At 42.2% G+C, this 24,274-nt stretch overlaps 1 protein-coding gene across 6 annotated transcripts in view; it reads left to right on the plus strand.

Moving 5' to 3' along the window:
- Window positions 1-24,274, plus strand: part of LOC117369215 (piezo-type mechanosensitive ion channel component 2-like) — a 209,942-nt gene that overhangs the window by 16,010 nt on the left and 169,658 nt on the right. For all 6 annotated transcript variants that reach the window (XM_033963416.1, XM_033963420.1, XM_033963419.1 and 3 more), the window contains exons 4-7: window positions 257-299; window positions 13,556-13,718; window positions 17,896-18,094; window positions 18,187-18,400. In XM_033963416.1, coding sequence (XP_033819307.1) covers window positions 257-299; window positions 13,556-13,718; window positions 17,896-18,094; window positions 18,187-18,400 — 619 coding nt within the window. The remainder of the gene's footprint in view (window positions 1-256; window positions 300-13,555; window positions 13,719-17,895; window positions 18,095-18,186; window positions 18,401-24,274) is intronic.

Genomic DNA, 24,274 nt, shown 5'->3' on the forward strand with positions numbered 1-24,274 from the left:
GGTAACATTTACGGCCTCTTTTACAAAGCCGCGTTAGCGGCTGTGCTGCGATAACGACCCCGAAACCCATAGAGATATAAAGGGCTTCGGGGCTGTTGCTGTTTGTCCTTGTTTGAACAAAACACAATTAACTTTCAAGCGCTGAACAGCAGTGAAGTAGCTTTCACTGGCTGGAATGCAGAAACAAAGTCTCTGATTATACTGATGGGCTTTCCCTATGACACAGTAAGATTATTTTGACTCTTTTTCCCAACAGACTACCTCTGGGAGAAGATCCTTTGCCACTTTGGAATCCTAAGGTAAGATTCACATTGGCTGATGCTAACAAAAAAGGAAGGAACAAACCAGGGGGAAACAAAACCACAGATACAAATACAACAAAACAAAATGGAATTGTCCCGATCAGAATGATGTGCACTACAAAAGTGTCCTCCAACTCATCTGATAATGTGAAGATCTTTATTCCTCCAATGTCACAATGGTACATTCAAACGACTCTATGATTCAATGACTCGACATGTACATGTTTCGGCCAACAGGCCTGCCTCAGGAGTCTTGAGAATCACGAAATGATGATATACAAAGAATGCCACCACTCACACAAATTCCACCAAAATTCCAAAAAGGGAGGCACTAGTTGGGAACAGTTGAATTTACAAACCAAAACATTCCCTTTTTGGAATTTTGGTGGAATTTGTGTGAGTGGTGGCATTCTTTGTATATCATCATTTCGTGATTCTCAAGACTCCTGAGGCAGGCCTGTTGGCCGAAACATGTACATGTCGAGTCATTGAATCATAGAGTCGTTTGAATGTATTATTGTGACATTGGAGGAATAAAGATCTTCACATTATCAGATGAGTTGGAGGACACTTTTGTAGTGCACATCATTCTGATCTGGACAATTCCATTTTGTTTTGTTGTAACAAAAAAGGAAGTGCATTTTCTGTAGTACTATTCCATTTCTGATCCAAACATTTTCATGGAGCAGAGTGTTCCACCCACAGCCAATGTTTCATAGTAACTAAGGACTAGACGCATTAAAGTCAGTTGAATCCTAGTTGGCCGATTCTCTGGACAATTGTGGAACAGTGATCGATGCATTTCCAAGTGTGCATGTAAATAATTTGCACACAAACCCGACAGATCAATCGCTCAGTGAACAATTGACACATGCGCAGAGCCCTAACAGCAGTGACAGGGGAAGCAGCCTCCTGTTACTGACATTAGGGCTTCTTAATTTTTTTAATAGCACAGATGTGCATGTGTTACACATGCACAATCTGCCCCATTAAGAAAAAAGCCCCCCCCCATGCTGATGGCCTTCCCCACTGACTCCCCCATGGCAGTGAAAATGGTAGGAGGGATGCCTACTCCCTCCTGCCAGGCCAAATGCCACCAACCCCCCTCCAACCATCCCATCCCCTCCATGTCTTCCTCCCGAATAAAAAGCAGGAGGGATGTGGTGCACAGGGAGGGGCCTAAGGTCTGACATCTGAGCAAATCAGGACCTTAGGCCCCTCCCCATGCATCACGCGGGATACAGAGGGGCCCAAGGGGGCAGATGCTGATGGAATTGGTGTGCAGGGAGAGAGAGACAGAAGAGGTGAAGGATACTGGAAGAATTGGGTTGGAGAGAGAGAAAGGGGCAGATTATGATGGGTGAAGGGAGAGAGAAGGGGCAGATAACTGATGGAAGAGGGGTGGATGGAAAGAGAAAAGGCAGACATTGGATGTTAGTGGGGAGGGGAGAGGGGGAGCCTATGCTGGATGGAAGTGGGGATGTGAGAGTGAGGGGAGCAGATGCTGGATGGAAATGGGGAGGAGAGAAAGAGGGGAGCAAGATACTGAATGGAAGTGGAGAGAGGGGGCAGATGCTGGATGGAAATGGACAGAGAAAGGAGATGCTAGATGGAAGGGGTAGAGAAAGAGGGCATATTATAGTTTTTGACATCTGATTTCTCAAGGACTGATGTTGCTGACCCATGTATTGGGTGATAATGCTTCCTTGCTGTCATGGGCAGATCATCAATTCCAATGCCCTCTATCGGTGGGTGACTTCTTGGCCTACAAATAGCTCCAAAATTATGTCCATTCTCTAGATCCTACAGCTCTGTCTTTTGATGTTGATGCCAGGTTCCGAGAGCTTTTAGCTCTTTATCTGGAGGAGGGTTTCCATCTCTGGCTTATAAGAAGATCTTCAACACTTGGGTGAACCTACAGTCAGAGACACGTTGCAGTCTCGCTGGTGTCATGATTTGGGCATACCCGAGAACTCGCTGGACCTTTTGGCCTTGATTAGGAGAATCCTTGAAATATCAGTCATTGCAGATCTTCGTGAATGTCAATGCCGGGTTATTTACCGTATATTATAAAAGTGTAAGACTTAAACTAGCCACCAAATGATACATTTAGATAGAAAGTGTTAAGAAAACTACACTCAAGTTCCTCAGTTTGCCACGCGTCGTAAAATAAAAAAGATAAGTAATTGCTATTTTTGCTACTATTGCAATTATATCATGAAAAATCAAGCACAAGCACTTTACAAGTTGTTTACTGATATATAAGAAAAAGAAAAAAAACAAAATTACACGCTATCGGTTCCTATGAGGACAGCTACCATACGTCAAAAACTGTGTGGCAAACTGAGGAACTTGAGTGTAGTTTTCTTAACACTTTCTATCTAAATGTATCATTTGGTGGCTAGTTTAAGTCTTACACTTTTATAATTTAAGTTTCAGTGCACTATTTTGTCATTGATTTCTCAGGGTTATTTACCGAGCATATTTTACACGGAGCCATATATTTAATCTTTGTGTTCTTGGGCTCAGATTGATATTCTAAATTCTCTTTAATACACTTTGTGGTTTGATGGGGAGAACGGCGCAGGGCGCTGGAGATGTGAGCTGTGGGTTTTTTTCTTTCTCCTATCTTTACTTTGGATCTCAACTATTGATTATATCTAGCTTTGTTAGGGATGTGGAGCTGAGTAGGGGATGGGAGGATGTCATTTCAGAGGACTATCAGAGGCAAAGTCTTCTGAATTCAATATGCCTTTGTCACTGTTATTGGGTACAGGGAAGTGGGGTGAGGGAAGAAGGACTATTAGATGTAATTGTGTAACTTAAGATTTTTCTTTGGTAAATCTTTGTAATTGTTGTCCATTGTTCTTATTGAAATTCAATAAAAAATTGATTCAAGTTAAAAAAAGGGCCAGAGTTAATTAAATATTGGAGGGGGGTGAGGAAAGAAGTGGCAAGCTGTAGGTAGACACAGTGAAAAGGGAAATTGAGATCTTGGATAGTAAGAATTTAGTCTAGACAGATTCAGAAAATAAATTGAGAAGGAAGAAAAGGGAAGGGAGAGGAGAGAGTGAAGTGCAAGATGATGGGGGTTGGGTGTGGAGAGGAAAGGGAAGGAAAGGAGAGAGTGTAATGCCAGACCATGGGGGTGTGGGAGAGGGAAGGAAGGGAGAGGAGAGAGATGCCAGACCACTGGGGGAAGGGAGGGAAGGGAAGAAGATGGATGCCAGACCAATGGGGGTGCAGAGAGAGATGGAAGGGGGAGGTAGTCAGTTTCTGGAAGGGGCATAGAAGGAGAGAAGATACTATATAGAAGGGTCAGAGAGAGGGCAAGCAGTGGAAGGAAGAGAGTGATGAGAAGATGAGGAAAGCAGAAACCAGAGAAGACAAAGGTAGAAAAACATTTCTGTTTTTTGTTTTTTTTTTGCTTTAGGATAAAGTAGTATTATAGCTGTGTTGATAGATATTTATAAATAGAAATTGGAAATAAGGTGATCTTTTTATTGGACTAATTGTAATTTATTTATGACTAATTCAGAGACTAAAACCCTCTTCCTCAGGTCAGGACAGGATACCATACAGCACTATACATTACTGACCTGAGAAAAGAGGTTTTGGCCTCTGAAAGCTAATTGAAAACTGTTTTAGTCCATTAAAATGGTATTATCCTATTTTCTATTATTGTTTTATTCCCCCACCTCCTTTGGCCCCCTTTTTATGAAGCCGCCTTAGGATTTTTTATCGCCAGCTGTGGCAGTATTTGTTTTGATGCTCATAGGAATTCGATGAGCACCAAAGCTTTTACTGTCACGGCCGGTGATTAAAAAAAGTCTAATTCGGCTTCATAAAAGGAAGGAGGGCATATTTGTTAATTTGTAAAGTGATGATTGCTATTTCTCTGTTTTTTTAAATTTTACATCTGCTATCTTTGTTTTGCACAATATTAGGGGACATGAATCACTGTTTCTGTGGTGTTGCATTGTATGCAGAGTTCAGCTTCTTGGTGGTTCAGTTTAACTTTTGTCTAAATATTTCTATATTATCCTCCCCCCCTTTTACTGGCTGTGACAGTATTAGCTCCAACACTCATAGGAAGTCTATGAGCATCGTAGCTGTTACTGCTGTGGCTGCTATGGTTTTGTAAAAAGGGGGAGATTAGTTTGTGATTACATATTCCATACTGGGTGAAGGTGTTTTCTGTGTTCTGTGTGTATGAAAGATATGGTTCTCTGTTAGCATTGACTGTTCAGAATCAATCTGTACTAGTCTGGCTTGTTTAGTTTTACAATAATAATAATAATAACTTTATTTTTCTATACCGCCATAGTCAAACTGACTTCTAGGCGGTTCACATAGAAAGAAGGCTGGATAATCAACGAATTACAAAATGCAAGAAGAAGGATGTTACATAGTAAATTGGAGAAGCATGGGAAAGGAATATATGAGAGAAGAAAGATGTTACATAATACATTGGGGTTGAAAGGGGAAAGAATACCTGAGAGAGGTCATCTGATTAAGCAAGGAATTTGTCAAATAGAGCGGTTTTAATTGATTTTCGGAATGTGTTGTAGGTCTGTCTGGCTTTATTTATGTGGTTTCCCAGCCAGGATTGCTGTCTGTTTGCTTGGAACATGAAGGTTCTGTCTAGGAAGGATTTGTATTTGCAGCCTGTATCTTTGGGTATGCAAAGATGTTTTTGTTTCTGGTTGTACGTGTGGGGTTGTGTAGAGTGAAGTGTGTTTGCAGGTAGGAAGGTGATAGGCCCCAGACTTGTTTGAAGCAGATACATGCAAATTTGAACAGTATTCGCACCTCCACTGATAGCCAGTGTAATTTTTTGTAATAGGGGCTAATGTGGTCTGTTGATGTTCTACTGCTCACTGCAATATGTAAAATGCTGCCTTTTCCTAGGTACGCTCTTGTTGTGCGATGTATGAATTGTTACTAAAAATCATGTTTTTCATATAGATGAGGGGTGTATCAAAAAATAATGGTACCTGGGTGTCACTTATGCTAGGTATGCAGCAAAAAAGTACTATTTACTCTAGAAGTACATTACATTACATTAGAGATTTCTATTCCGCCATTACCTTGCGGTTCAAGGCGGATTACAAAAGAGTTATAGAAAGTGGGTTACAAAAGAAGATCTCTAGTAGTATAATGCAATTGAGAGAAAAAAAATTTTAAATTGTATGAAGAATTCTATTGCAAAATATTATGAATCAGACAAGCAGACTTGAACTTGATACGTTTCTCACCCAATAACCAGTGTAGATTGTTATGAGCTGCAGTAACACTGTCATATCTCTTTAAGTCATATATCAGCCTAACGGCGGTGTTTTGAATTAACTGCCATTTTCTTGCTAATTCGGGTTGGGGAAGTTTCAAGTTTCAAGTTTATTCAGTTTTTGATGAATCGCCTATTATAGATTCTAGGCGATGTACATATTACAATTTAAATAGAAGAAACTTACAAAATAATTCAAATTACAAAATTAAAACAACACACACATGAGTTTAAGGAATGGGGATAAAAGTTACAATATTTGGGTATAGTTAAAAAAAAAAAAAAAAAAAAAGGAAAGAACAATGGGAAGGGTTTTATAAAACCATGTAAGAGAAAAATTTCAAAATAATTAAGAAAAATCGTAGGCATCTTTAAATAAATAAGTCTTTAAAAGTGTTTTAAATTTAACAATATCTAGTTCGGATTGAATATACTGTGGTAAAGTATTCCACCATTGAGGGCCCATAACTGTAAAAATATCTAGTCTTCTAGTCCCAATAATCTTTAATGAGGGTACCGAAGCACTAACATTTGAACTAAAAGAGCAAAATGATGATCAAAGAAATAAGTTTTTACCAATCTAAACTAAGCTATCTCGTAATATATAAATGTCTTTCTCCATAAATTAGCAATCTGATCCTCATATGTGAGATCGGAGTCTAGGAAAATGCCTGACTTTTTAAAAAGTTTTATCAACACTTCGGGCTCCCTTTTACAAAGCCGCGCTAGCGGGTTTAACGCACGTGACTTTTCATCACGCGCTAACCCCCGCGCTGGCCGAAAAACTAACCGCCTGCTCAAGAGGAGGCGGTAGCGGCTAGCACGGCTGGCGGTTTAGCACGCACTATTATGCGCCTTAAACCGCTAGCACGGCCTCTTAAAAGGAGCCCTTAGGGCCTGTTTTACAAAGCCGCGCTAGTGACTGCTGCGCGGTAACGGCCCCGAAGCCCATAGAGATTTAAAGGGCTTCGGAGGTGTTGCTGCACGGCAGCCGCTAGTGCGGCTTTGTAAAACAGGCCCTTAATACTGTACCAGAATATAATATAGAGGAAGGAACAGATGATAAATGATTATGGAACAAAGTTCCAACACTCGTAGGAATTCTATGAACGTCGGAGCTTTAACTGCCATGGCCGGCGATATAAAATGCTAACGCAGCTTCATAAATGATTAATGTTGATTTTAACATTGTAATTCTGAACACTGTCTTCATTGCATTGTACTTTTACCTATTCCTATTTCTGAGGCCTAGAAATTCTTTTTTACTTCAGAAAGATGCAATTTATAAGGTGTCATTGCCAGTTTCCAATTTAATTTAGCTGCATTGTATTATCTTTTTGCCAAGCTCTCTAATTGTCTACATTCTTGTTTATCCTTTCTCAGTTCATCAGTAATTTATTGGATCTTATAGATTTTTTTCTTAACAGGAGCTATATCATCCAGTGTACTTTTAATTAAACCATCCCAATGATCAAGCATCTTATTTGAATTAGTCACTGTAAAATCTAAAGCTGTATAAATTTTGTACCAGAAGGAGACATGATCTATTTCCCCTTTAGTCTTAATTATTTTCCAGTGTTCAACTCAGAGTAGCTTTCTGGGTAGTCTTATTAATTTGGACCTGCATAGTGCAGCATCTGTCTATCATCACTCCTAGGAGTTTAAGATCGGACTGTATAGGGTATTTGGTGGCATTAATATCTAATTCTGAAATGAAAGGGGTTTTGGCCTTTTCGAGCAGGTTCTGCCCAACCTGATTCGATTTAAATTTTGTTTAAATTTTTTTCTTCTTAGCCAGTGGTGTACCTAGGTTATGTGACACCCAGGGCCCATCATTTTTTTGACACCCCCCCACCCTTGGTACGCCACTGCTACAGTTCAAAAAAGGCTAAGAAGCCGGTGGGAGTGGCAAAAGCGTCCTTTAAGGAACTCCCTCCCGATCTGGCTCTATCCTGCCCCCTTCATGACGCCACCGGACAGCGTTCTCAGCCATTGGTCGACTTTGCCTGGGTCGTAGCACTGAAGTACATGAGATATGGTGGATGTTATAGGAGAGACATGAGTCCCACAAAAAACACTAAATCTTTTCCATTTAGAAGTGTAAGAATACTTTGTGGACTCTGCTCTTGATGCCATAAAGATGTGGAGTACTTGTGGCATAAATATTTCTGTAGAAGTTATTGAAGCTGAAGAAGCCATGCTGCTAAATTGAGAGACTCAAGGTTGGGATGAAAGTATGGGGGTTGTTGATCCCTGTTGAGGAGTACTGGGAGCCATGCCTGTCTGGACCAATAAGGAACAATGAGAATGAGATTCACATTGTCTTTCTTTGCCTTTTGTAAAGTCTTGTTGATAAGTGGAATTGGAGGATATGTGTACAGAAAATGGGCACTCCATGACATTTGAAATGCATCCTCTGCTACTCTGTTGGGAGCATCTAGCTTTGAACATAATTTGCTGTTTTTGTTGTTCTGTGGGGATGCAAATAGATTTATAGGAGGCATTCCCCATCATTGGAAAAGATTTAGAGTAATTGTGGTCTTTAATTACCATTTGGGACAGCTAATTTCCTGCTGAGCTTGTCAACAATGCAGTTGTCCTTTCCTGGAAGATATATGGTTGTTAAGTAAGCCTGTATGTTGATGACTATCTTCTAGATTTGAATGGCTTCTTGACACAAAAGTTGAGACCCCCGTGCCCTTTTGCTTGTTTACATAGTACATGGCCACTTGGTTGTCTGTGCGTAGTCTGATTACATGACCACAAAGGTATGTCTGGATAGCTTGTATAGCTAATTTGACTGCTCGAAGTTCCAGGACGTTGATACTCCTGTTGGCAAGAGATGGATGCCAGAGACCCTGTGTTGGTCACTTGTCTGTATGAGCTCCCGAATCCTATTTGGATGCATCCATTGTAATTGTTATGGTATGTTATGGAGGATTGAATGACAGTCCAATGGTGAGATTGTTTCAATTGAACCACTACTGCAGATCTTCGAGAATTTGTGGTGTGTTATTGGAGTAGACAAAGGTTGAAGATACTGATCCCATCTGTCCATTTAAGAACCATTGAAAGAGGGTACCTATTTAACCGAGCTAAGTACTTGGACAGTTGCTGCCATATGGCCCAGGAGCACCAGAATTGTGCGAGCTGTTATCATCTGTCTGGGTCACAATTTCTGAATAATGTGTTGAAACTCTTGGGCTCTCTGATAAGGAAGGTAGACCATTGCCTTCATTGTGTCTATGTATGTTCCTATGAATTCCATACGCTAACCTGGGATTGTGATTTCTGAAGATGTATTAAGAATCCCAGATGAAGGAGAAGGTCTGTAATTTTTTTCTAATGCTTGGCAATTTAGGTTTGAAGATGAAGCAGAAATTAGCCAATCATCCAAGTATGGAAATATCAGCAGCCCTTATTGACAAATATGCACCACTATTATGATAACACATTTGGTGAATACTCTGGGAGCTGACGACAAGCTGAAAGGGAGAACTTTGTATTGGTAGTGCATCCTGTTGAACGTGAATCTGAGGAACCTGCAATGAGCTTGACAGATTGGGATATGTAGCTATGCATCTCTGAGGTCAAGAGACAAGATCCATGATTCTTGTTCTATGAGGAGAATTATGGAGGATATCAAAGCATTCAAAATCTTTCTTTTCTCATATATTTGTTGAGCATCTGAAGATCCAGAATTGATCAAAATCCTCCAGTCTTTCTTGGGATGAGGAAGTACCTTGTTTACTTTTTTTGCTTTCTATTTCTGTCCTGCAGCGCGGACCGGGAAGCTGAGGGGATACAGGCAGGCAGCCGGGCCAAGCGGAGGAGAGACAGAGAGGGGCGGAAGCCGGCGAGGAGGGGCAGAAGGCTGATTGGGTAGCGGCGAGAGGAAGCTCCGCCCACCCCCACAGCGTCGGAGGTCGTCTCGGAGCCCGGGCTCCCCCTTAAAAGCAAGGGAGCCCGAGCACAAGGCAGAACTCGGCGGCGGCTCGAGAGTACCTTGTTTACTTTTTTTGCTTTCTATTTCTGTCCTGCAGCACGGACCGGGAAGCTGAGGGGATACAGGCAGGCAGCCGGGCCAAGCGGAGGAGAGACAGAGAGGGGCGGAAGCCGGCGAGGAGGGGCAGAAGGCTGATTGGGTAGCGGCGAGAGGAAGCTCCGCCCACCCCCACAGCGTCGGAGGTCGTCTCGGAGCCCGGGCTCCCCCTTAAAAGTAAGGGAGCCCGAGCACGAGGCAGAACTCAGCGGCGGCTCGAGAGTACCTTGTTTACTTTTTTTGCTTTCTATTTCTGTCCTGCAGCGCGGACCGGGAAGCTGAGGGGATACAGGCAGGCAGCCGGGCCAAGCGGAGGAGAGACAGAGAGGGGCGGAAGCCGGCGAGGAGGGGCAGAAGGCTGATTGGGTAACGGCGAGAGGAAGCTCCGCCCACCCCCACAGCGTCGGAGGTCGTCTTGGAGCCCGGGCTCCCCCTTAAAAGCAAGGGAGCCAACGGCTCGCGGCTGTTCGGCACGCGGCGAAGGTGAGCGGCAAAGGCGCTCGCCTTAGCGAGAGCGCCTTTGCGAAGGAGCCTAGAGAAGGAGCCAGAAGCACAGGCAGCCCAGCAGCAAACTCTAACTCAAACTCTAACTAACTCAAAAAAAAAAAAAAAAAAAATACTTTTCGTCTGGGTGGACAATGGGGAACCCATCGACATCATTTACCTCGATTTTCAAAAGGCTTTCGACAAGGTGCCACATGAAAGGCTGCTTAGGAAGCTGTGGAACCACGGGGTGGGAGGGGATATCTACCGATGGATCAAACACTGGTTGGCAGGCAGGAAGCAGAGGGTTGGAGTAAAAGGCCAATACTCAGACTGGCAATGGGTCACGAGCGGAGTTCCACAGGGGTCAGTGCTGGGACCTCTACTGTTCAATATATTTATTAACAATCTGGAGGCAGGGACAAAATGTGAGGTTATCAAATTTGCTGATGACACCAAACTCTGCAGCAGGGTTAGAAACACGGAAGACTGTGAAGACCTGCAAAGGGACCTAACGAAACTGGAAGACTGGGCAAAAAAGTGGCAAATGAGTTTTAACGTAGAGAAATGCAAGGTCATGCATGTAGGGAAAAAGAACCTGATGTTCAGCTACAAAATGGGGGGAACACTGCTAGGGGTGAGTAACCTTGAAAGGGACCTGGGGGTGATGGTCGACACATCACTGAAACCATCGGCGCAATGTGCGACAGCCTCAAAGAAAGCAAACAGAATGCTGGGCATCATCAAAAAAGGTATTACAACCAGGAGTCATCATGCCGCTGTATCGCGCAATGGTGCGCCCGCACCTTGAGTACTGTGTTCAATACTGGTCACCGTACCTCAAGAAGGACATGGCGATACTCGAGGGAGTGCAGAGGAGGGCAACTAAACTAATAAATGGTATGGAAAATTTTTCATACGCTGACAGGTTAAAAATGCTGGGGCTGTTCTCCCTGGAGAAGAGGAGACTTAGAGGGGACATGATAGAAACCTTCAAAATCCTTAAGGGCATAGAGAAAGTGAATAAGGACAGATTTTTCAAACTGTGGGGAGCCACAAGCATAGGGGTCACTCGGAGAAATTGAAAGGGGATAGGTTTAGAACAAATGCTAGGAAGTTCTTTTTTACCCAGAGGGTGGTGGACACATGGAACGCGCTTCCGGAGAATGTGATAGGCCAGAACTCTGTACAGGGGTTCAAGGAGGGTTTGGATAGGTTCCTGGAGGATAAGGGGATAGAGGGGTACAGATATAACTTGAGGTAGGTTTTAGAAGTAGGCAGAAACCACTTCACAGGTCGCGGACCTGATGGGCCGCCGCGGAAGCGGACCGCTGGGCGAGATGGACCTCGGTCTGACCCAGTGGAGGCAACTTCTTATGTTCTTATGTTCTTATTTTGAGTAAAATCTCCTCCTGTGTTGCTCCAATGGAATGGGCTCTATTGCTCTGATGAAAAGAAGCCATTGAATCTCAAGTTGTAATTGTAACAGTTGGGTTTAATGCACCACTCCATGTACAAGGGAACGCACTGGAGATGCAGATTGGAAATTGATTTTGTAATCTCTTTCGATTATCTTGAGCACCCAAGAGTCTGTATTAATTGTTTGCCAAGTATTGAGAAAAAACTTCAGATGGCTCCTACCGGTGTCTCGAGTTGTGGAAGTTCTTCAAAAAGCAGGCTGGAACTTTTGTGGCATGGTCTGATACTGTTTCTGAGGGCACTTGTCTCTGGGTCCTCTAGCAGTTCCCTGCCCTTTAGATGCATGTCCTGACCTCTGTGAATGGAACTGCCTATAGTTATTGTAAGATTTTTTAGGGCTATACAACTTCCTGATTCAATTCCCTGGCACAAGCAGCATCACCAATGTGCTGCCTTGTTGGGTCTCCCTCTGATGTCACTTCCGGGTCCCGCACCAAGGAAGTGACATCAGAGAGAGAGCCGATGCCAATGAAGGCAGTGAGTTGGTGGTGATGCTGCTCATGCCAGGGGAGTTGAAAGAGGTACGGGGTAGGGAAAGAGTGCACACAAGTGGCAGGGGTGGGGTGGAGGGGTGCCACCGCCTTGGGTGCTTCTTGCCCTCGCTACGCCACTGGTCAAAAGGTCTGGGGAATTAGGGTTGGCGCACTCTCATGGAAGGTCACGGGAAGAGGTGAGTGTTTTTAATTGCCTTCCTGAAGTTCAGTAGACCAAATACCTTATGCGGGTAGGTAGTTTGTTCCAGAGACGTGGTAGGAATTATAGTGCCTCTATTGCTTATCATGCAACCTCATCTCAAACATTTTTTTCAGGCACCATATATAGAATTTACCCCTAAGTGCTTAATGCACTTTAGGAAAAGGCCCCATAGATACCTGTGTTGTTCATTTTTTAAAATACAAGTGCATACTTGGTCATCACACAGATGTAATCTGTTATAAAATTACCCTCTAAAAGTATGAAATGGAAGTTGAAATATGTACGTTCTATATGTTGTAGGTCTGTTTTATGTTTGTAGTTTCTGGTTACTGTGAAGACTAAACGGAATCCCAGTGTTTCATAAAACAAAGCTTCCGTATTTTTCCTACTCTCCCACCCCATCCACGTACCTAGTATATTTGACACCTGGGGGCCAATAATTTTTAACAACCCCCTACACTATTAGTTTTGTAATAATCTATGAGTCACACAACAAGGGTGCACTGCTTCTACTTATCACTTATATAGCGCTGGAAAGGCGTATGCAGCGCTGTACATTTTGACATTTATAGACGGTCCCTGCTCCTAGGAAAAGGCAGCATCTAGTGTTCATTGCAGTGTTTAAGGACTACAAACAAGTCAGATTTTCAGGATACCTCAAGTGAATATTCCTAAGGTACCCACCTTAGGAATATTCACTTGAGGTATCCTGAAAATCTGACTTGCGCACTGCTTCCATTGTATGAAATCTCTATGATGCCTCTTCACTAGAGAGAGCCTGAAAATTTGACCCTTCTGTGGCCTTCCAGGACTGGAAGTGAATACCATGGAGCTAGTCGTATACAGTAAAGCCTTGGTTTGCAAGCATAATTCGTTCCAGAAGCGTGCTTGTAATCCAAAGCAATCGTATATCAAAGCAAATTTCCCCATAGGAAATAATGGGAACTCAGACAATTCGTTCCACAACCCAAAAACTTTAATACAAAAAACACTATACGACCTCACACATTTAGAACACTCTTGCAACGTCAGAGAGAGAAGAACCATCGGCTCAGTTGTGATGTGTGTATACTGTATGTACTTGTATTGCAAGACATTGCTTGTATATCAAGTTAACATCTAATAAAATGTTTTGCTTGTCTTGCAAAATGCTTGCAAACCAAGTTACTTGCAATCCAAGGTTTTACTGTATTTCTTTTGTTGACTTCTATCTGTTTAATCACTAAGAAGCTGACCTGCTCTGTCTGTTGCATTCACTCCCTGCAGACTGAGTCAGGTTGATGCTGGAAACATTATCCGTCTCTTGGTTCCAGACATTGGAGTGTTTTTCACAGGCATCTTCATTCGCCGGCTTTGTAAAAGGATGGTAAAGTTGAGTGCACCGCAAATGGCGCTTTATGCTAAAGACCATGAGGATGGGGATGAAGAGGTAGGTGCAGCCGGGAAGGATGCATGCATGAGGTGAGAGGGGAGAAGACCAGTTATCATAAAGCTGGCTTGAACTTATTTTATTTACTTGTATATAAACTGCTACGACTGATTAAAAAACATTAACCCTTGGAGCTGGGTCCAGCTTACCTACGATCCAAGTTCCCCCAACCCACCTATCTACAATCCTCCCAAAACTTGTACATAAATTACAGTGACATTACTCCGAGTTGGAAGTAACAAAAAGGCTGCAGCTTCATTTATTGATAACTTTGTCATAACTTATTGCAACAAGTCAGTTCAGTAACCTGAGTTACAAAATAGAGAATGACACGGTGACAAAATTCATCACCGTTCCCGTCCCCGCAGATAACCGCGGGAAACCATCTTCATGTTATTCTTTAAGGAGAGAGGGAAGAATCAGAGTATGAATGGCCACAACCACTGACCCACAAGCTTTGCTCTGAAGAATGCTGGTGTAGAAGGACTGAGGTTGAAACAGACACTACAGAATGACAGTCTCTGGTATCCAGAACAGATATTGTGATGTCATAATGCCTCATTCCAAAAGTACCTAAGAGCCAATCACATCAGTGATGTCACAATGGCTTCATTATCCTTGGCTCTCATAAGAATCAGAGTATGAATGGGCTCAGCCACTGACCCGCAAGCTTTGCTTTGAAGAATGTTGGTGTAGAAGGACTGAGGTTGAAATAGACACTAGAAAATAACATGGGATTATTTCCCGCGGTTATCCGCGGGGATGGGAACGATGATGAATTTTGTCACCGTGTCATTCTCTATTACAAAACTGAATTATTGTAACCTCCTCCTAGCCACTCATCTTGGCAGCTGAGCATAAGATTATGCTAATTAATATCAACGCATATCATCTTCATTTCACTCCCGCCTTAGATAGCTTGGTCTTAAGCAGCAGGCAAGAACCCCCATGCCTGTTTTTTTCAGTTTACTTGACCCATATTAAGAAGCTGATCTTAATCTGTTCTTCTTTTAAGGGGTCATCCCATAAGAACCAACCCCCCCCCCCTCCAGCTCAAGTGTCTGCTGTGGCGACTGATAACCTCCAGCAACAGTCCTAGAACAGAAACTGGAAAGGAACCTAATACATAACATAACATAAGAACATAAGAAATGCCTGCACCGGATCAGACCCGGGGTCCATCTAGTCCGGCGTTCCGCACACGCGGAGGCCCAGCCAGGCACACCCTGGCGAATACAATGTCACTCGTATCCCTCAATGTCTTCTGCAAGAAGATGTGCGTCCAATTTTCCCTTAAATCCTAGATCGGTGGTTTCCTCCACCAGCTCTTTCGGGAGAGAGTTCCAGGCGTTCACCACTCGCTGTGTGAAGCAGAACTTTCTGACGTTTGTCTTGGCCGTGTCCCCTCTCAGCTTCAGGCCATGACCTCTGGTCCGAGACTGGGTTACATTTGCCAATGTGAATAACGCTGTTTCTTGCTCATAATGAAATCCAAACCAAAACAGAGGGTGGGAGGGGAAATCCTCCTCCGAGGAGCAGCAAAAGCCCTGCGTCTCGTAGAGGCTGTCTTAAGTATCCAGATATTCTGTCGTTCCTATACTGCCTAGCAGATTTGCATGACAGAATCCACGACTAACAGCAATTTTTACCATAAACCTGCAAATCAAGGTCTTTTAATGCTAATCCCCCTCCCACCAAATCCCCCCCCCCCCCCCACTTCCAGACTTAGTGCCAGGCTCCAGAAACTTCAAACCTAGACACCACCGAGGCTCAAGGTAAGCTGGCCCAGCCCTCTGTTAAATTGGCTCTTGGGCTTAGGTCTTTATGCTGTTTCCCTATTGACAACCTAAAATCCAAACTGAAATACACATATATCAGCTAATCTCAAAACTACATATAGACGGATAAATTAAACGATAACAGATAAGGCTTCAACTAATAAATGAGCTATCAAAAATTTTCAACTTCATATCTGCTTGAGAATGTACCTTCTGATAAACTGTTCCACTGTCTAAGCTCAGGTACTAAAACTGCACTAATATGAGTTTGGCTAGCTTATTTATATATTATAGTATGTCAACTTTATTTGCCTTTGCAAATCATGCTTAGGGTTGGTTTATCATTCATTTTTATATGTTTTTAAAATTTTATTCTTTCTCCTCTGGTGCAGAATAGCCTAATTAACAAGACGTTTTTAGCGTGGGCCAGCGAGGACACTTGTAGGAATTCTGTGAGCGTTGGAACATTCACGTTGCCGGCCCACGCTAAAAACCTCTAGCTCCATTTAGTAAAAGGAATCCTTAAGTATAGTAGTAATAAAGATACAAACTGATATAGGCCCCCTTTTATCAAACCGTGTTAGGTTTTTTTTTATTGCTGGCCACTGCAGTAAAAGCTTCAGCGCTCATAGAGGGGAGATTATAGCTTGGGGTTTAAAAATCAAGATAAAGCCAATGCTGATAGTGAATTCTATTTGTTTGGACAGTATTTCTATCTATCTGAGGACATGTCCGGGTGCCCAGATAGCTTTTCAAAACCCGGCACTGAGTTTTGAAAAGAAATCGCATTGGGAGGGGGCGTCTGCGCATGTACGAATGCAGTGTGGTGACATCCTTGAGTCGCATCCGCGCATGCACAGATGCCTTCCTGCCCAACGAACAGGCAGTGGGGTGTGGCTGGGGGGCAGAGCTAGGGTGTAATGGGGCAGGGATGGGTGGAACTGGGCGGGCCTGGAGGGCGGGTCTAGAGGGTCCGGATTTTACTGATGTAAAATCTGGTAACCCTATTCCAGACTCTCAATATATATAGCTTCTTGCAGGTTTCATAACCACAAGTCTGGCTCTCTCCAGACCCTTTAACCAGGATTCTTATATCCAAAGTACAGCTTGTCCTACCTTAGCTGACTTTTCATGACTTCCATCCACACAAGCAAGGGAAACCCAAACTCTAGGGCCACTTCCTTCCTTCCAGGGCCTCTCCCTCAGGCTCTCTCCTAGAGACCTCTTGCCTCTGAGCCTCTGCTCTCACCGGGACACCGCTCCCAGTGAACGTCTTCTCTCAGACTCCACTCTGGAACAGATATACCCCTCCCACCCCTCTGTCTCAGGCAGCACCTGGAGGATAGCCTAACTACCACCTCAATGAACCAGTGCCCTCTGCTGTCCACTGATGTAATAGCAGCATTAGTGAAGGAGAATCCCTCTCACGTGATGGGGCATACACCCCATCATACCATTATGTATTTGGGAAAATCCATTGTTTATTCTTGGGATATGCAACATGGAATCTATTAAACACTTTTAGGATCCTGACAAGTGCTTGTGACCTCTGTTGGAAACAGGAGACTGGGCTTGGTGGACCGTTGGTCTGTTCCAGTATGATGATGCATATGTAGTTAAATGTTTATGTAGCTAAGCAACCATATTTTATGTACCCTGATCATGGTTTTATAAACTGCTTTCAAATCCCTTTTCAGTTATTTCCTTATGGCTGAAGGGTCCTAACCTGTCTTCATATAGAAGATGTTCTGTCCCCTTTATCATTTATTAGTCAGATAAACTTGAGAAAGCCGCCCCTTATCCGTTGAAATGAGCTATAAGAAATTTGATCTATTTTTTTGGATTTGCTTTGTGATCTAGGCTGGCCACTGTCAGAAATAGGATGCTGGGCTTGATGGACTTTGGTCTGACTCAACATGACTGATTTTATGTAGGGTTTAATATCATGAGCTCCATTACTGGAAAACCAGGATAATCACATCCAGCTCTTATTGCCTTTGAGGATTACTGATGGTTGCTGAATCTACCATGTTACAGCTTCCACTGAATTGGACTTGTGGGGTACAGTATTATTCCAGCACACCCCAGAGCAGCAGTGTCTTCCAGCCTAATTGAAGACATTTTCTCTGTTCAGACCTCACACACTTGCATCATTCACAAGGATGTAGCATATGGAGAGCATGTTTATATGGCTGTAACAGTCAACTTTGATGTAGAAGATGAGGAAAAGCCATTGGAGGGCACAGATCATAGAAAAAGATGGAAAATGAAAGAGAGATAGAGCAGGTTAAGACAAGGGCCCCTAGCCTCCTCTCCCAAATCAAAATGAAAGGACAACTTGAATGAAGAGTACATGTTTCAGAGAATCTGAGTCACTTACTTGAGTAATATTTGAGCAGGAAACGGAAACAGAATCGGAAGAGAGTGAGGAGGAAACCGAATGCTCTACCGATGATGTCTTGGGAAGAGAGACGAGTGACACAAAGCCAAAGCTGATTCTTAAAATCGCAAGCGTCATAGCCGGTTTGAAGGTCATATTTGAAGCCCTCTTCACAACCGCAGGGAAAGTGGTGGCGACGCTTCTTATGGGCTTGTCAGGTATTATGCAATTGCTTTTGAAGCCATTCACCTTGTTAAGCAATGCACCAATAAGAAACTGAAGCCTTCTTGGTTATTGTCTTCCCACACAGGTATAACTTTGCCTTCAGTGACCTCTTCCATCTATTTTTTCACATTCCTGGGACTGTGCTCCTGGTGGGCCTGCCGGCGCAGTGTCAGCCTGCTTGTCTTCAGTAGCCTGTGCGTGATGACTTCAATTTTCAGTGCATGTCATCTGGCTGGCATTTATCTCTATCAGCTGCCTTATTTTCAGGATCTGGTCCCTCCTGATGACATTTATGCCAGGTAAGGAATAGTGATGATGATATCTGCAATAATTCAAAAGAAGTTCCCAATGTCAACCAACTAAATGTCATCTTCTTCTGTCTCATAGTACTGTGTGAGGGAGTGGGTGGTATAATGAAGAACACGTCCTTACTGATATTGCAATTAAGGTGGCCTACAGCAGGGGTTGCTAGCTCATAGATGCCAGGAGTAAGCCACCTTACAGTAGTGGGAAAAATCTGTTGAGTCAGAGGGGTGGGGCTCAAACCAGGCTGGAGTTAAATGTTCTGGCTGAGTCAGTGTGGAGAAAGAGAGGCCCTGAGGCAAGAGGTCTCCGGGAAGAAGCTTCCAGGATAGGGTTACCAGATTTCTTATTTTAAAAAAGAAGACATCTGGCCCTACCCTGCACAAACCTCGCGTCTCCTTCCCCTTCTCCTTCACGTTGTCATCCGCGTATACGCAGATGCCCTCCAGATGCGGTCCCGAGCTCGGGGCCTTCCAAAACCCAGACAAATTGCTGGGTTTTGGAAATCCCTCCAGGTACTTGGACAGTCCCCTAAAAAGACGACATGTCTGGGTTTTCCCAAACTTCTGGTAACCTTCTTCCCGGAGGGCGGACCTGAGAAAAAATGGCTCCAGTTGAAGCTGAGTGATAGTACCTGAGGAGATGATCAGGGAAGTAGTGTGGCTCAAGAGTGTTTGTGAGAAGACAACTAAGGTAAGAGGTAACCTTGAACTGTATTCAGAAAATACTTGCTTTTGGAGTACGCCCAGAAGGGAACCCAATAAGGTGTTACAAGTCACTATATTAGGCTAGGCTGGGAGCTAGCCCTAGGAAGAGAGTGTTGACAGTGATATATGAAGAGCCAGAGAAAAATAAAGAGACTCTATTAGTACTGGACTAAAGCCTGTGAAGAAACAAGGGTTCACATACTAAGTCATAACAATAAAGAATTTTCCTTTTGCTTGCAAACCCTGCATGTATGACTGTGTTTATAACAGATTCATGTTACACCTTTGGTTATGTTACAAGACTCTAGCCTCATAATACCTCAACATGTTGTAGACTGGTGATTTTTAGAGTATCCCTAATTAATATGCATAAATATCTACTATAATAAAACCCTCGTCGTGCATGCGCACTCTTACCTGCGTGTTCCATGATCTGTGATCAGCAGGTCCGTGGCCGGCAAGAGTGCGTATGCAAGCTTACAACGGCCCCGCATTCACGGTCTGGCTGGCTCCCTTAATAAAGTTTTTCGCGGTGGCGGCTCCTTTTGCATCCGGCCCTGTGTCCAAAGCTTCTCCGAAGGCTGGCTCCGATGAAAATGTTATTTTTCTGTTTAAAGCTGCAGCGGCAGCTTCTCTCATGAGCCACACCAGCGTCGGAAACCTCTCTGACGTCACAACTTCAGAGGCAAGGCTTCCGACTCTGGTGCGCCTCTTGAGAGAAGCTGCCACCGCAGCTTTGAACAGAAAAATAACATTTTCATGGGAGCCAGCCTTCAGAGAAGCTTTGGATATAGGGCCAGATGCAAGAGGAGCCGCCACCCCGAAAAGATTTAGTAAGGGAGCAAGCCAGACCGCGAGCGTGTGGCCGTTGTAAGCGTAGATCAGTCGAGGAGTCGCCGCTGCCCGCAGCTTTGAAATTTGGCAAGGGAGCTGGCCAGAAAAGAAAATAAATACTGCTGCCCTGCTGCACAGGGAATGGGGTGGGGGACTTCTAAAATGTAAGGTGGCCCGGCCTACCAAAAACCCCAAGGTTGCATGGTTTGCAGGTAAGGGACAAGGGTTTCTAATGGACAGTGGGGAAGGTACAAGTAAGGGAGAAGGGCTACTGCTGGATAGGGGGAGCAGGGAATTGGGGGGGGGGAAGCTGCTGGACAGGGAGGAGGTATAAGTAAGGGAGAAGGGCTGCTAGCACCCATTAATGTAACGGGCTAAAAAACTAGTTACTCAATAAAAGCTCTGTCTACAATTAAATAATCAATTATTTTTCATAATAAAATTATCATCAGTTTATTTCATATCATACTTAACATTTATAAATCTCATCAATAATACAAAATCTACCCCCCACCACAGAACCACCCCAGTTCATTCACCCAATAAATATGCTCAATGCTGGCGTTAAGATCCAGCGTGCACGGCAATTCAGCGCGTGCTGAAACGCTATCGCAGCTTAGTAAAAGGAGCCCTATGTCTTTTAAAATTTTGGTCAAATCGTCAATTCTTTCAGTATTAGATTATTGCAACATTATTTACTTAGGTTCTTATTAAAAAAAAACAATCGGTCGATTAAGAATAATACAAAATACAGCAGTTCATCTGATTTTTAATCTTAAAAAACATGATCATGTCAGCTTATAGTACAAAAAACGTCACTGGTTGCCATTCGAAGCTAGAGTATTATTCAAATTTGGCTGTATTTGCTTAAAGATTTTATTTGGTTTATCACCATCTTATCTTTCTTCCCATTTTAGATTTTATACTATTAATAAAAACATCCGAAGACCAAGTTGATTTTCTTTTCCCTCAGTAAAAGCATGCCGCTACAAAAAAATTTTGGATAGGACCTTGGCATTCCAGGCCAGAGTAATGAATTCATATTTGTTGTCCTTATTTCCCCTTTCACTCTCTAAAATTGAAAGGGGATAGATTCCGTACGAACATAAGGAAGTTCTTCTTCACCCAGAGAGTGGTAGAAAACTGGAACACTTTTCTGGAGTCTGTCATAGGGGAAAACACACTCCAGGGATTCAAGATGAATTTAGACAAGTTCCTGCTGAACCGGAATGTACACAGGTAGGGCTAGTCTCAGTTAGGGCGCTGGTCTTTGACCAGAGGGCCGCCGCGTGAGTGGACTGCTGGGTATGATGGACCATTGGTCTGACCCAGCAGCTGCAATTCTTGTGTTCTCCAAAAATGTTCACCCATCCAAACGGGTATAGCAGCAACCATTGAACGATATCCTATGTTGTCAAGTTTTATATGGCATGTATCCAATAAATATCAAAAAACGAGGGTGTCCAATTCATTCAAAATATTACACTCCAAAAGCAGATGGTATCCAATTCATCCAAGAAATTAATATGCATGAGAGACATTTGCTTAATGGAGGTGACAGGCATGCAAATCTACCTCATGCATATTCAGGCACTGTCATAGATGATGGCAAAAAACCTCCAAATTGGCCCATCCAGTCTGCCATATTTATATCCCATTTGCCAGTCATATAACATGAGCACTTAGACCCTGATTTTATAAATGGTACTTAAGTTCTAGGCGCCATCGAGAGCAATTGTCAATCATCAATTAGGCGCTATTGATAGAATCGCTGCCCAAGTCAAACCATGCCCAAAATCCACTCCAAATCTGCCCCTAACCGCGCCTATTTTCTGGTAAGCACCTACCAGCTAATTACTTTTTTTAATTGTTCTTTTGCAAATTTCTTTATTAGTTTTATGTATACCCACAAACAAACAAACAAACAAGTAATTATATCCACCAATACAATGAGTTAACCTAGATTCAATACGTGCTGTAAAACACTACCATTAAGAAATTATATTACTCAGGCACTTAAATACTACCTCAATAATTAACGGCGCCCATATCTTATGAAAGAAAAAAGATGCATTATTTTTGATAGCTAAAATTTCTTCATATTTTCTGATTGAGCACAAATAATTCCACCATTCAGAAAAATTAAGTAATGAATTATCCATCCAATGAGAAACTGTAAGATGAACTGCTAAAGCAATCATTATATTAAACAATTTTATATAAGCCTCTGGAAGTATAATATCTGGATTGAGTGAACGCAGTATAATGGATCTATATGATATTTGGAACTGGTGGTTCTATAGAAAAGTTAGATTGAATTCTATTCCAAATAGAATGCCAATATAAACGAACATTTGGACAAAAAAATATCAAATGAGGAAGTGTACCAGGTAAACTTGTACAGAGCCAACATATATTTGAAGAATCTTTTTTTTTAATGGTACGAGCAAGTTTATCTGGGGTCCAATATGCTTTATGCATAATGAAGAATGTAGATTGAGAAACTGAAGCAGATTGAGTAGGATAGGCTACTTTTTTTTCCACCAACATTTCCAGTCCATATTTGCACAGACATATTAAATTCAGATTCCCAGAAGTGCTCAAAAGATTTAATTTGAAGGAATGATATACATTTGTATGAAATATTATTATTGTGATTCTTATTGTATTGAATGTATTTTTGTATTATCTTATTGTATTGATTGTTTGATTCTTTAAATAAAAATTGTTATAAATTAAGATGAGCACAATCTTCACAAATTCTTTATAGATTTTTGAGGCATTTTTATTACCCAAAAGAATGAACTGGGTGAACTATAAAAAGTTCCTATTCTCAGTTCCGTAGCCATTAGCAGACGTAATCCTTAAGAAATGCTCCTTAATTTTGCAACCAATTAGTTTGGTCAATACAAGATAAACTGTATATTAATGAGAAATTGTTGTATGTAATTACATTTCCACCAGTAACAAATTGGGAAAGTGACCATATGTGATGTGATTTTAACTGTTCCAAAAGCAAAAGTATTCTCAAATTTAAAGGAACTATTATACCATTCAGCCTCTTATAAAAATCATGTAAAACAATTGAAGTAAATTTCAACAGTCATTTTTCACTGTTATAAGTTAACTGTCTATGAAAGGAAGTAATTTAATGGGAAAAGGATGTATTAGTGAGGTTTCTAAGCATAACCATCTAGGCAAATTATCAATACAATCTTGATGAAACCACATAATGGCTTGAGATAGGCGAAATGCATAATGATGTTCCCCCAAAATTGGGGAGACCTATACCACCTTTGTCAATTGAAAATTTCAATTTCTTTAATGCTATTCTTGGAGTTTTCTCTTTCCATATAAATTTGGTCAATAATGAGTCTAATTTTTAGTTGTTTTTTAATGGCACTTTTCAATTAATACAAGAAAAACAGTAAAGGCAACCTGAGATGCTCAGTTCCTTTATTTTATTGATTAAGGCTCGATACATATGTGTTTCTGCCACTATGGCCTGCTTCAGGCGTCTTAAAAAATGAAATGACAAAAATTGACCCAATGTTATACAAACATCAATATCAAACAAGCGTACAAATTCAAAATGCAAATTGCAAAGGTGTCAAGTCTTAATCAATAAAATAAAGTACACATGCATGTCGAGTCTTAATAAAATAAAGGAACTGAGCATCACATGTCACCTTTACTGTTTTTCATGTCTTTCTACCTTGCGAAGGTGGCATCTCCTGTTCCGTTGTGGGACTTTTCAATTAATGGCACCGATTAAGCTAAACTGAATAATTAAGTTGGGTGCCTTGATCTAGACGCCTAATTCCAGATGCCATTTATAGAATCTGGGCCTAATAGTATAGTACATAAGTCATCCCATATATATTTTTGAAATGTTCTGTAATTGGGCCCTGCATACACTGCTACTTACAGGGACAGAGATCCTCCTGCAGCCACAAATTGCTACCAGAGCCAGGGATCCTCTGAAGCACTCACTCTTGCTGCTAACAAGCTGTCATACACTGAATATTTATTAAATTTTACTAACCCCTATCCCTTTACATATGTATTAACATGAATGAGTCAGAATACTTCAAGTCATTTCTGCAGAGAGGAGATGAGGAGCCGGGGGTTGAGGATGGCTGGGGGGAGAAGAAAAGGATAGAAAGAGAAATAAAAGCAAACAGAGGTAGAGAGAGACAGATGTTTCTTATTCAAGTGGAGCAATTAATGCAGAGCAAATGACAAATGTTTTTGGTTTCTGAAAAAAAATGATCATCTCGAAAATATTGGCAATTACTTTCTGTAGCAATAAAGTACCATCAAATATAG

Source organism: Geotrypetes seraphini, chromosome 11, assembly GCF_902459505.1.
Source record: "Geotrypetes seraphini chromosome 11, aGeoSer1.1, whole genome shotgun sequence".
Classification (NCBI taxonomy): domain Eukaryota; kingdom Metazoa; phylum Chordata; class Amphibia; order Gymnophiona; family Dermophiidae; genus Geotrypetes; species Geotrypetes seraphini.